General features: G+C 48.4%; 1 protein-coding gene across 1 annotated transcript; it reads right to left on the bottom strand.

Moving 5' to 3' along the window:
* Window positions 1-2,850: 2,850 nt before the first annotated feature.
* Window positions 2,851-4,330, bottom strand: TMEM125 (transmembrane protein 125). The gene has a single exon (XM_009905360.2). The coding sequence runs from the start codon at window positions 3,976-3,978 to the stop codon at window positions 3,319-3,321; it is 660 nt and encodes a 219-aa protein (XP_009903662.1). The 5' UTR covers window positions 3,979-4,330; the 3' UTR covers window positions 2,851-3,318.
* Window positions 4,331-13,104: the final 8,774 nt, after the last annotated feature.

Raw genomic sequence — 13,104 nt, 5'->3', positions numbered from 1 at the left:
TTATTGTTCTTATCTTAATCTATGAGTTTTACTTTTGATTCTTCTACCCGTCCCACCAGGGAGAAAGGAGAAGAGTAAGTGATCAGCTGTTTGGTGCTTAGTTGCTGGCTGGGGTTAATGTGGCAACCTCTAAACCTTTTAAATGAATGAAATCAATCAAACCAACATATTTGTGTGTGTGTGTTTTTTTTTCTTTGAAGGCTGAAAGTAAGCCAAGTTCTGCACATCCATGCAGCAGGGCTCTGATCCAGTGGCAGCCCCTCAGCTCCCTCTCCAGGCAGCTCCTGTGAAAGTGAGCAGAAGACTGGCAGCTCATGTGGGGTGAAATGCATCTGGCATGCAGAGCTGGGAGTACAAGGAGGTCAGAGCAGAAAAGAAGGAGCCTTCTCAAGGGTGTTCTCCTCAGGAAGCTGGTGGAAGGACTGTGGCTGAGGCTGGCGGATGGGAGCAGTAGCAGGTATGCAGGCAGACTGGTTCCAGGCTCATTGCAGGCAGAGGATGTTGTTACCAGGCTCTAGGCTCGGCCTTACCACAGGGCAAAACAGCTTCAATGTAAATAAACCAGCTAGCACCAGCACATTTAGAAGGCTTTGTGTGCGCCATGTGAGCATCCTTCAGAGGCATGACAAGGTCTTAGGTTCACAATGTGGTGGTAAGGGAGACAAGCTATGTCTAGGCCTGTAAGCAGATTGAGATGCATGTGCATCTGGAAGTGGGAATTGTGTCTCAGGAGGTAAGTATGTGCATCTGAGGGGCTGTGGTGGTGTAACCACAGACACAGGAAGGACCCTGGGCTGTTGTGATTTCTGCTCTGCCTGAGCAGAGGCAAGCTCTGTCTAGCCCTGCCACCTTCCTCTCCACAAAGAGGCCGACACTCAAGTATCGACCTTCAACGCGGTCAACTTCTGTAACACTTTATTATCTATTTCCACACACAACACAGGAACCGAGAAAGGAACAAGCCAGTACTGCTGCTGCAGAGGGAAGCCAGTGACTGCAGCAGCACAGCCTGGCCCTCTGGGCAGCCAGACCCCCAAACCACCGTCTTCGGGGACAGCTTGTTCTCAGCCGACATTTCCTTGGGTTGCTTGGCACGGCCCACGAGCTTGCTTTCCTGGCACAACTCCTGGGCACGTATTTTGAAGGGGCTATGGAGGGGAGAATTCACATTGGCATGCAGGCAGCACAGAGCTGCCAGCTGGGCACAGTCATACATCTTCACAGAAATAGCCAGATGTGCAAAACAGCTGGTGTGCAGACAGCTGCACCCTGTTCGCTCGTGCAGGATGGGGGAGCTGGGAGTAGCTGCAGAAGCACTGATGCAGGCAGAGGTGGTGCAGCTTGGCATAACTGCACATGCAGTGACTCAGATGTGCAGGGGATCAGCACTGGGGATGGTGCAAAACCGTCCAAACTCTGACCTGTCCTTCCCTGTATAGGCACGGGGTTCCTGCTGGACGTGGGGTCAGACAGCTCAGAGGGAAGGATGGCTCTTTGCTTTGCAGAGGATTTAACACAGAAGGACCTGATTTCAGTAACACACTCTCAACTCCTGGGCAGAATAATGGGAGTTTAATAAAATCTACTGATGTGAAAGTGGCAGAGGAAAATGCAGAAATAGCAGAGATCCAGAAAGAAAAGACAAAATGACTTGCCATTGTACTTTGAGGAGAACAATCCAAGGCTTCAGGGAAAAGAATGTTAGCAGGAGCAGGGCAAGAGCAGATGATACAGAAATGCTCTCATGTGATCTGGGTGCATTAGGGATGGTGTGGTCTGGAGCTGTGAAGGGATGAAATCCTCACTGCCCAGTGTATACCTAGAGGTGTTCACTGGTGCTGAACTCTAACATTGCCCTCAGGTATAACACAGACAATGATTTGTGCTGTTACTAAGGGAATGAGCTACAGTCATCTTCCAAATACATCTGCTACTAGGCGCCAAAAAGTAATTCTCAGTTATTTTTCATTACAGATGGAGCTCAACAAATAATGAGCAAAATAACAACCGGGGCAGAGCAGTTCAGGTGAGGAGATGGGAGCAGACCGGAAGAGGAAAAGGTTGCATAGCAGCAGCTTCACTAGGAGGTTAGGATCTTTATCTATGAAGGGGGCAGTGAAATGGTGTGTGGCTCTGTGGGAGAAATGAGAATTTTTACAGGTAAATTAGCCTCTGTTCACAGGAAAAGCTCCCAGGAATGAGTTGTTAGTCTGCTTTTGGGAAAGACACCTTGGTGATAGACCCTCTTATAAACATAAAACACCAAAAAAAGCACCAGGTAGGGCCCAACTAGTAGCAGAAGAACTTTTCTACCCCACAGCAGCTGCAGCACTTGGGAGACAGAAACAGTGCAGGCGTAAGGAGGGACAGGATGAAACGCGGTGTTCCTGTGGCACAGAAGTGCCTTGGTTTGGGAAACCACTCCCCTCTTGCACACCCCTTGCAGAGCAGCAGCCCCAGCCCTGGGATTCAGGCATCCCATCACCATCTCCCAGTGATTGCACCTTGCTGTCTGTGGCTTGTGTGACTGGAGTGTGCTGGTGTGGTAAGACAGCCCTAACGCAGTCCAGCACTGATAATGTATCAGGGCCCTGACAGCAACACCCTTTGATCACTCCTTTGAGAAACACAGAAGATGGCAGGCTGCAGAAATACGATACTGGAACAGATCCTGGCACTGCAAACACAAACAGCATGTCATGTGTGGTCCAGCCACGCTGAGGCTCACAGAATCCTGTGCAAATCCCATGCTCACTCCTATAGACACACAGGTGTTTTCTCAGGAGCAGCCTCTGCTGATGTCCCTCCCACCAAGCTTGCTTCACTTGTGCTGCCCTCCTGCTGACAGAGTATTTCCTGATGTTTTTTGGCTGCTGGAGGCTCTACTTTGCTCAGGAACTGGTGGCTCTGGGCAGAGAACAAGGTGGTTTTATGAAACCGACAATTGCAGCCTCTCCTGCCAGGAGAGCACACAACACACCTCTGGGAACTGCAAAAACCAAGCAAGTGCTGGGGTCCCCAGGAGCACAGGACAGGCTCACCTTAACTCTGTGACAGGGGTCACAGCCAAGCAGATAGCAGCTGTCACAGGAGGCTTTGTGGAGATAAAACACCAACCAGGCCAGCACTGTGCTCCTAACAAACCAGGTCACAGAGCCCATCCAGGTACCACAAGTCCTTGCTATGCCATCAGCCTGGGGCAAAGTAGATGCCAGGCATCTCCAAAAGAAGTGGAAACACTCACCCTTCCTCCAGGAAGGGCCAGCGCAAGCCCTCTTGATGGGTTGTATCCCATAAGGCTCACAGGAGTGTCCTGGCTCAGATCAGGTTGGCCATGCTGGAGGTCGGGGGAAGCCGCCTGCCTGCGAGGCGGCCAGAGATGGTGAAGACGCGGATCTCGCCAGCTTCCAGGCTCCGGGGAGCCGCCGGGCGGCAGGAGGTGCAGAGTAGGTAGAGCAGCAAGCAGAGGAGGATGGCGCCACCGGCAGTCAGGAGGACAACCCCGCTGATGAACATGCTGGCCAGCGGCCGTGCAGGACTGAGCTGCATGGTCGTGGTGGAGAGGGTGGTGAGCACAATCCCACAAACCAGCAGCACCACGGCACTGACCAGCAGCACTAAGCAGTCTGAGAAGCCCCCACTCTTCAGGAGCTCGATCTGATCCCGGCTGCGGATGCAGTTCATGTCCTGGATTGCAGAGCTCAGCAGCTGCTTCAGCAGCACAAGCAGGGCCAGGAGGCAGAGTGTGGTGCCTACTGCCAGCCTCCACTCCCCAGACCGGCTGCTAGTGCTGTACAGCAAGATGATGCCCCCGATCCCACATGCCAGGATCAGTACCACAGCCACCCCATAGCACAAGATTGACTTCTTGGGGTCCTGGAACCACCAGAGCTCCACATGCTCCTCCAAGATGTTCCTCTGGATGTGGTTTGCATCTGCTGGGGTGCGGGGGCTGCTCAACTCTGCCAGCTCTGGCATGGTGGGCAGCTGGTGTGGGAGGCACGGTGTGGTGGTTACACAGATGAATCTACACCCTTGCAGTTGACTGGAGCATCAAGACAACAGCAGTTATGAAGGCAGCTGCATTCCTCAAGTGGGGATGGTTCCCACTCATTCTTTAGAGTCTGGTGGAACTCTCTTATGCAGCAGTACCGCCTGGAGAGTTATGGTCCATGCACTGGGGCGGAGCCCACTCCCCAGACAGAGCTGCAGCACATAGTGGAGCACTCCCAGAGCAGTACCACAAGGTAACAACGAAGGCTGTGTCCTTCCTTTCCCGTGTCTTTCATCTGAAAAGAATCAAGAAGACATCATTAAACAGAGACCCTGCTCCTCTGTAGCAAGCAATCCCCCACCCAGCTCTGGGTCTTGGTTGCTCCAGGCTGGTCTGCAGACCTTCCCCTGTCTTCTTCACAAAACCCCCAGGCACCAGAGCACAGATCAGCCACACACGTCTTCCTGGGAAACCTCCATGCACTGCAAGAAGACTTCAGCCTGTCTGAAGGGCAAGTCTGCCTCCCCAGCCCCATGTGTCCAGCTCAGAGGCTACTGGCACATCACTGCCCACAGGACTCTGCCTGCAGCTGTTGCTGGCAGCAGGGCAGGAACCACGGACAGAGCAGAGGCAGGCAACTCCTGGGATAAAGCCCCATTCACAGCTGTGACTTCACATGCTCCCTCATCAGCATCAGCCTCTTGTCACCAACTGGCTCTGCTGCCTGGAGTGACAGCGGGAAGTGGGGGTCAGGACTGGGGTTTAACCCTTCCAGTCCAGTCACTGGAAGAGTGAAAACTGCCCTTGCTGCATGTTCTCAGCCCTGTGCTGCCAGTGGTTCCCCCTCCCAAGTTCCTTACAGAAATACGATGCTTACATCTCCAGTGGTCTCAGCACTTCCCTGGAAAGAGTCCCCAGATGGCTGGGACCTGGCACCCTACAAATTTGTTCTCCCATGCTGGTCCTTGAAGTAGTTCACCCATGAAGAGGGGATCAGGGAAAGAGTAGCAGCAGCATGCAGACAAGCTCCATGGTGCTGTGCTTAGCTAACCTTTGTTTGACACAGTGCCTTATCTCAATCTGCAGGCCAGCTTCATGGGCTCATCACCTCCCCAGTGTCCTGACCACTCAGTACTGTGGAGTCTCTGAGTAGTTTTACACCAAGAGTGAAAACGACTTGCATTTCTCTCACATGACATCCTGCCTCAGCATGTGAATACTCCAACTGGTCCCATAGCACCAGAAGGACCCTTCATCACAGTTAGTACCCAAAGCAAGGAGAGACGTTGGGGAGGACAGTATTGCAGGTATGGCTTAGCCCTTGAGGATATGGGGCAGACCCTGAAGACCCACAGCCTGCCTCCCTGGTCATCTTGCAGACAGAATAATGCATGTTCAGCTGTCAAAGGCACACATAAACAGACTGTGCAGAGTCCTGCAGGAGCAGGACAGGGACAGGAACTGATGCAAAAACCCTGTGTCAGAGCTGTGCCACTTCTCCCATGCAGGGGGACAACAATGCAGAACCCTGCCTGCTAGAAATGGCTCTCCAGGAGCCCATCAGCTCATGCCAAACAACTCTCTTTGTACCCTGCTCTGCATTGCTCTGTGACCCTGGGCTTGTTATGAATGGGTGGGGAAGGTTTGTGACCTCCACGCATGGCAGCTCTGCACACACCAGGGATCTTTCCTCCTGTAGCTCTCCCTGTCTTCAGACAGTGTCCACAGATCACATCGCCTATTGCAATACTCTTGCTACCAGCAAACACTTCAGAATCCTCCTCCATTGGGAACAGGCCAAAGTAGGGTGAGGGGAGAGGGAGGACAATAGTGTGTGTGGGGTGCCTGAACCAGACACCGCCTGACAGTGTCAGGCCAAGCTCCTCCTGAGTCACTCCCCGGCTGTGATGGAGCATGAAGTCACTTTGGACGTGGCTCAGGGCATAGTGCCAGCTGGCAGCACGTGTCCAGGAAGTCTGTAACCACTGTGGGTTTTCAGGCCCATGGTACTGTGAGCTGTGCACAGAGCTATCCCCCTGCACAGCTTCCTGGGCAGACAGTGGGCTGGGACACAGAAACCCAGGCTCCAGAGGGTACACTTGTCTAGAAGCCTATGGGAAAGCTGCAGTTCCTGACTAAGGCCAGAACAATCACCAGAAAGCACTGACTAGAGAGAAAAAAAGCTGTGGCTGAGTATGCTGATTTGTGCCTGCTGGGACCCACTTCCCTCTGCATGAGGTAGGAGACACCCTGTGCATGTGCCCAGAGCATAGGTCCTTGAGAAGGTGAGGATGTCATGGAGCACTTTCAAAATAGAGGAGTGAGAAAACATTGAGCCTGGAGACATTTCCCTGTCCTGCGCAGACCAACTCAGTGCTGGTGCATTACTTCCTCCTGCCTTACCTTCTCCAAGTGTAGAGGTGCCTTATCTTCTTACCAGTGAATGGGTGAGTCTAGTAGATAGCATCTTTGTAGATTAGATTGAGATTTTGGACTAAAAAAAAAAACATTTAATGTGGAGAACTCTAAAGTGGAGCCTTCTGCTGCTTGACTGAAGTTGCACATACAAGTTGTGAGTTAAACAGAATGCAAAAAACCCCACAACAGCATAAATGACAATGAGGGAAAATCCAGCCAAAAATCAAACTACAACACTGTGTCTCGTGTTACTTTGAAAAACACTTTGATTTGGTGAAAAGATGGTCAGGGAGCAAGATAAAGCACTTGGCTGCAGAAAAAAATAAGGTGTGACCTCTGTGAGCAGGTACTCTATTAAACAAATGATTTGGTGAGGTAAAGGCTTCCACTGAAGCCTCCATGTTTCTTTGTGTCTGTTTGAAAATACTCAGGGAATAGAATATTTTGCTCTATAAGCATCCACACTTGCCTGGGCTTTTCTAAACCATGGAGGTTTGTGCTGCTAATAACAGTATTTTTACTCTTAGAAGCACAGAATAATTCAGGTGGGATTGGACCTTGTAAAGGCAAGTGGTCTACCCACCTGCTTGAAGTGGTGTTAAGCTCAAAGTCAGACTGAGTATCTCAGGGCCCCAGCCGCTCAGATGCTAGATACTGCCAAGGATGGAGGATCCATACCCCTTCTGGGATCGTTCCAGTGTTTAACAATCCTCACCACTAAATGTTTTTTTCCTTAAATCTAACTACAGGTTCCTGTTCCTCAGTATGGGTGCATTGCCTCCCACCCTCTTAAGAAAAGTCTGACTGTCTTCATATGGTAAACCAAAGCAGCCCTATGCTGGGCTGTCACACCACTCATTGGAGAAGGGATGGAGCTACATCTCACAGCAACTGTGATTTCTGAATCTGATTTCTTGGCATTGTGCAGCATATTGGTTTGCCCAGGAAAGGAAGGAAGGGCTGTGGATTCCTGCTCTGCCATGAAGGAGAAGGACAGCCTTTCCACAGCAAGTACCCCTTCTGTAGCTCTTTGATCTGGGATAGACCATAACACAGACCTTTTGGGAGCTTAAGCCAGTTAGCCCACCAGATAAGCCCCTTTGATAATGTGTGTCACAGGTCATTAATCTACTTACTACTGAACCCAGTACCTTCAGTACTTCGTATGCAAGAGAAAAAAGAGGAAAGGACCAGCCCAGCCACACAATACTGTCTGACTGAAGGTCACGTCAGGAAAAAATTGACAGGCTGTCCTTCCGCAGGGCTGGTTGGCAGATGGGAAGGAGAAGCAGAAAAGCACCAGGGATGCAGGAAAACAAAAATGTTCATGGGTTTCCTTTTTATTTTTTTTCCCCCCTAGTGTGACAATATTTAAGTACAAATTGAGGGTCATCATGAACTGACTTCTGGACACTCCTGGCTGCAGGTGTGGGAGATGCACAGCTGCTGATTGCCTGGGAATTATATGTGCATTCATTTATTTGCTTATAGACTTTTTACATCTGACTGTCTGATACCTGACAGACGTATGGTCCATAGACCATATGTTAATGAGCACTTTAACTTCAGAGCCACATACAACTCAGCTGTTGAAATATGCCTCACTTCCCTCCTTTCCCCAAACCATGAGACACTGACACTGCTTACCCACAGCTTTCAGGAAGGGAAGCCTGAGGGTAGGACAGGTCCCCACAATACTTTCAGCCTTGTAAGGTTTTCGTGTTGCTATATAACCCAAGCAACCTGATCTAGTTGGCGGTATCCCTGCTCACTGCAGGGAGGTTGGACAAGATGACCTTTGAGGGTTCCTTCCAACCTGATGCATTCTATGATTGTGTTTGAGCTTCATGACCATCATAGAGACCAGCAAGTTTTGATGTAAAATAACAGTACATAAAATGCTTTGCATGAGCAATCTAGATGAGAACCGACAAAGCCTCACAATCTAACCCAGATACAAGCCATCTCCATTCTCTGCTTCTCCAGTTCATCACAGCTTATTTGCTCCTTGGCCAGGTCTGGCCAGGTCTGGCCATAGTCTGCTTGGGATGGACCTACTACCACTCTGCCTCACAGAAACCTCTAGTCCAGAATAGGCATAAATATTTCTCCATCCTTTCACATATTTTTTCCACATGTTTAATGCTTTAGGAAGCATTCTTTACCAAGAGGGTGGCCAAACACTGGAACAGGCTTCCTACAGATGTGGTCAATGCCCCAAGCTTATCAGTGTTTAAGAGATATTTGGACAATGCCTTTAACAACACACTTTAACTTTTGGTCAGCTGTGAATTGTTGTAGGTCCCTTCCAACTGAAATTGTCCTGTTTCTATTTCTTTATTTCTGTTTTTTTTTCTTTCTATTTCTATTCTATATTTCAGTTGGAAGGGAGCTAAACCAAGCATCTAGTCCAACTGGCTGACAAATAAAGGACTGAATGACCACTCTCTTAGTAAAGAAATGCTTCCTAAGCTTATTCTATTCTAGCTGCCTAGTAGGCTTAAAGAGAATGAAGCTCATGTATCTTCTTTTATGCCTGAACCTGGCTAACATACAAATCAAAAGTTCTTAATGTTGCAGTGCTCAAGGTATTTGTGCTCCAGGGAGCAGGTATGCTGCTGCCCTGGGACACTTGAGAAGGTCCCCTCTCTTCTCCTAAAGACTCATGAGTGGGGATAGAGGAACTTTTTGGGGAGTAATGGCACTTTAATGTGGCATCTCTCATGCAAAATCCTAGCACAAGAGATCCATGTTCTTTTGGCTGCTACACCAACCACCAATTTCTAATGCTCCTCTTTTCTGTAGCTGCTCAAAGTCCAAGCAAACTTACACTGCCTAGGAGAGACCACATTCTCTGCCCTGCTGCTTTCCCAAAAGCAAGCATCTATCCCAGTAACGCTCCTGCCACCGGATATCGTTTGGGAAGCCTTAGGTAAACCCTGGATGATGGTGAACTGTCCCTTCCTTTCAACAAGCCTGGAAGCTCTGGGGGTAAGGAAGGTGGATGAGCATGCATGCTCCATTATAAAATTTCATGTTCCCTTTCCTCTCTGTGTGTGAAACAGACATCCATCATCCCGACCTCACAGAGCCTGTCCTGATGCACCTCCACTGAGGGAGCCTGGGAGTCCTGAAGGAACAAGGAACTCGCAAGCCTTAAGTGCAAAGAGGAAACACGATGGCACAAGGAAGAAACGGAGGCAAGAGGCAGGATCTCTTCAGAAGTATGTGTGAAGCAGCCCCTAGACCTGCCAGCAGGTATTGATGAGGTATGGCCCTTCCCACACACACACACAGTCCCAGAGAGCAGGACTCACTCACCTGCAGAGATGCTGCCCAGACGCAACAGCCCAGCGCTGCTCCCTGCTCCCGGCTGGCAGCAGTGGTTCTTCCTGGCTTTCCTGCCACTGGATCGAGCTAAGGAGGGAGCTCACAGGGAAAATCTCTTCTCTTTCTCTGGGAACTGCCTGCCAAGAAACAGGTGCTCCTGCCAGCTGCCCTTCCTGGTGTGGAGCAGGCAGCACCTACAACAGGCTGCAGGCTCTCACCTCTCGCCTGGGCAGGTGCATTCCCCAGCAGGGTGGTGGCTCAGCAAACCTGCTGCCGGCCTTGGAGAGGCTCCAGAGCCGCGCTGGCGTGCAGGCACTACCCCTCCCTTCCCGGGCAGGATCCGGCCCTGCAACGATCCTGGAAGGCGGTTCATTTCCTCCCAGGTGGTGGAAGGTGCCAGAGCCAGGGAGCAGCTCCCAGGCAGCAGGTGAGAGGAAGCCTGCAGCCAGGTTGGCAGCACTAGGGACAGTTTGCCACAATCAGCAAGTATTTGCTATTAAACGATATAGCTCCTGCAGTACTTTATAGGCTAGGGCCATCTGATCACATCAGGACTGGATCTTTGTATGGCATTAGGCCAAGCAGGCACTTAAGTCAGGCAGGATGTCAGTGTGGTGCCATCCCCCCTGTTTCCAGGCAGCTACAGTAGCACCACAATCCCCTTGCCCCCACTTCCATCCCCCCATCCCGCATCAGTAGAGTTGCACCAGAAGAGCACAAAAGACTAGCTGAAAGAAAAAGGTGACCACTTTGGAAGGAGTTAGGGACACATAAAAACACTGATTTGAGAAAGGAAGAGAAAAAAAGGGAGTAGCAAGACTGTTGCAGTCAGCATGGGCATGAGACTCTCAAACTGAGTGCATGCCTGCTCCTTTGTGTCTGGGTTTAACGACAGCAGAGGGGATCAATACTGTGAGTCTCAGCAGTTCAAAAATCTCCTGGGGGACATAGGAAGATGAGAACGGGGCTGAACAACAGCTCTTGTCTGACTAATACAAAGGGAGGCTCAGTTATTAAATTGCATGCCAGTTTTTTTAGCAGGCTGTGAGAAGGGAGGCTTTGAGATATGCTAATGCAACAGACACCAATTAGTATGGCAGATTCAAGAAACTGGGTGAGTAAAATCTGACAGGTCTTTAAAAACTTGTAAAATATAATCTGTCCAGTGGTTGTCCCAAACCTAAAACAACTAGGATGTGGCAGCTTTCTCTGTACAAGCACCCTTGAACAATGAACTTACTAGCACTCAGAAACCCCTATGCTTTAGTTAGGCCAGTTAACAAACATATCATCCAAGGGGAAACCTTATTCAGCTTTAGAGATAGTCATATATTCACTTTAAAAAGTGAGCTATTATTTTACAAGAGTATGAGAGGCTTAACAGTTCCTTTAGAGAGGTACCAAGAGAAACAGACAAAGCAGACCAAGAGAGAAAGCAGAAAGTGGCTTTGCCCCTTGAGACAATTTGTAAGACCATTAGCATACAAAACCATAACCCAATTACAACTTAATTCTGAAAACATTTCTGCAGCACATCCCTGGAAGATTGACCTTGGTGTAGTTTGCCCAGGGCAGAAGGGGCTCATACATCTGTTTTGATTCCAGCAGGTCTCTGATCAACATCAGCGGTAACACTCTGCTGTGCCTGACTTTTAATGTTCTTCCTTACAAACAATGTTTTATCTCCTTCTTACCCACCAAGATCAAGTTCAAAATCTTCTTGAACCTAGTTTGCCAGCTATCTACAGAGGCCTTGTATTGCCTTTAAAATCTTTGTAAAGGGACACAAGGACATAGTTTATGCATATTAATCACCAGTTAGAAATAATTCTTCACTTCCATATGCTTCTTCCTCTTACTAGGACAAGGTTCTTCTTTTTTTCAGAAAGATTGATTCCAATTCTCTAAACCACATCTATTAAAGCAGTGGCTTCTACCACTCAATTTATTCTGACAGAGGTGAAAATTATACCACATGGGAGTCTAGCAAATTAAAATGGGTGTGTTCTGAACATTTAAGAAGGAACTAGTTTCTGAAATATTTGCTAATTACATTAATTACATCCTCTTTCTGTACAGGAAGTATCAAGATGATTATATGGGGAGAGGGGGAGAAAGAAGGGGTGTTAAGCTACCACATTAACAGGCCAATTCTATCATAAGATCCTCCTGTAAATTAAAAAGAAAGCAAGACTGAAGAAACTTAGCTCCACATTCATGGACAAAGCAGTCAACTGAGGTCTTCCAGGTCATGGGAGCTTGTGGAGCCATCAGTTTTGCCCTGACGTTAGCCTAGAAATGAGTCTAGTATCCTTAGCCATAATAATAGCTACATGTTATCCAGCTGTGGCACCACCATCTTCTGTATAATGTTATTTTAAAGCTGTAGAAAGCATTCATCACTTCTCTACAATTCAGGATAGGAAATAGAAACTGCTCTAATACCATATGTAGTTCAATGCTCAATTGGTAGCTTAAACTTCTAATGTATGTGAAGTACTCCACAGTGAGAGAGCATTGGGCACTGACAAGAAAGGATGAAAAATTTACTTTTGACCTCCTCACAATTAAGTGGATTACTGTCTGCCTTTCTCTATACATAAGTGATTTGCAAAGTGACTTTTTAAAAGGATTTCACTGAAAAACTGAACTAAAGGGATTTCAATGTTGGGGGGAAAAGAAGCAAAGATTAATTTATCAAAGTTATAGGAGAGTTACAACATAAAGCATGGACTTTATTGCAGATTTCAGAGCTTGAAACTGGGCTGTTCTTTTGGCCTGCTGACAGATGAGATAACACATCTCTAGATAAGAGGCAAAGGCTTGAGTAAGGGCTCTATCTCAGGTGTCCTTGACACCTAGTCAAAGGTTGCTCTCCCAAGGTTGATTTTTAGTCTGTGACCAGATACTTGCTGGGAATGACATGGAGATCTGTCTTAAATGCAGGTAATCTCTTGCATGAACACAGGCAATTCAACACTGGAAAATACAAGATGTTGACATTTGCAGCACAATGATAGCAAACTAAAATTATAGCTGAGAAGGCCTACAGAGTTTTATGAGTTCTTATGAACTAGGACATGTTATTTTTCAAGAGAAAGGTGCAGATCTGCCCTAGCATGAAGGCACAAAGATCAATCTTGCATGAACACGGATTTATTTTTTTCCTCTTCACTTATAAACCAAAGAAAGCACAGATTCCACAGAAGTAGAAGGGAGTGCTGTGTTCAGAGCAGTGAGTGCTGCATATGTGTTTCTGGTGGAAGAGTAAAGGATCATGGAAGTCTAATCTACACTGTTGCATTTCTGATCTTGCCAGGAGAATATAATAATGTAAGGTTTCCTTTAACCAGGTCACATCC

The sequence above is a fragment of the Dryobates pubescens genome, chromosome 11, assembly GCF_014839835.1.
Source record: "Dryobates pubescens isolate bDryPub1 chromosome 11, bDryPub1.pri, whole genome shotgun sequence".
In the NCBI taxonomy this organism is placed as follows: Eukaryota; Metazoa; Chordata; class Aves; order Piciformes; family Picidae; genus Dryobates; species Dryobates pubescens.
This window is presented reverse-complemented; position numbering and strand designations above follow the sequence as displayed.

Coding starts and splice junctions, on each gene's coding strand:
- TMEM125 (XM_009905360.2), bottom strand. CDS start 3,978: ATGCCAGAGCTGGCAGAGTTGAGCAGCCCCCGCACCCCAGCAGATGCA.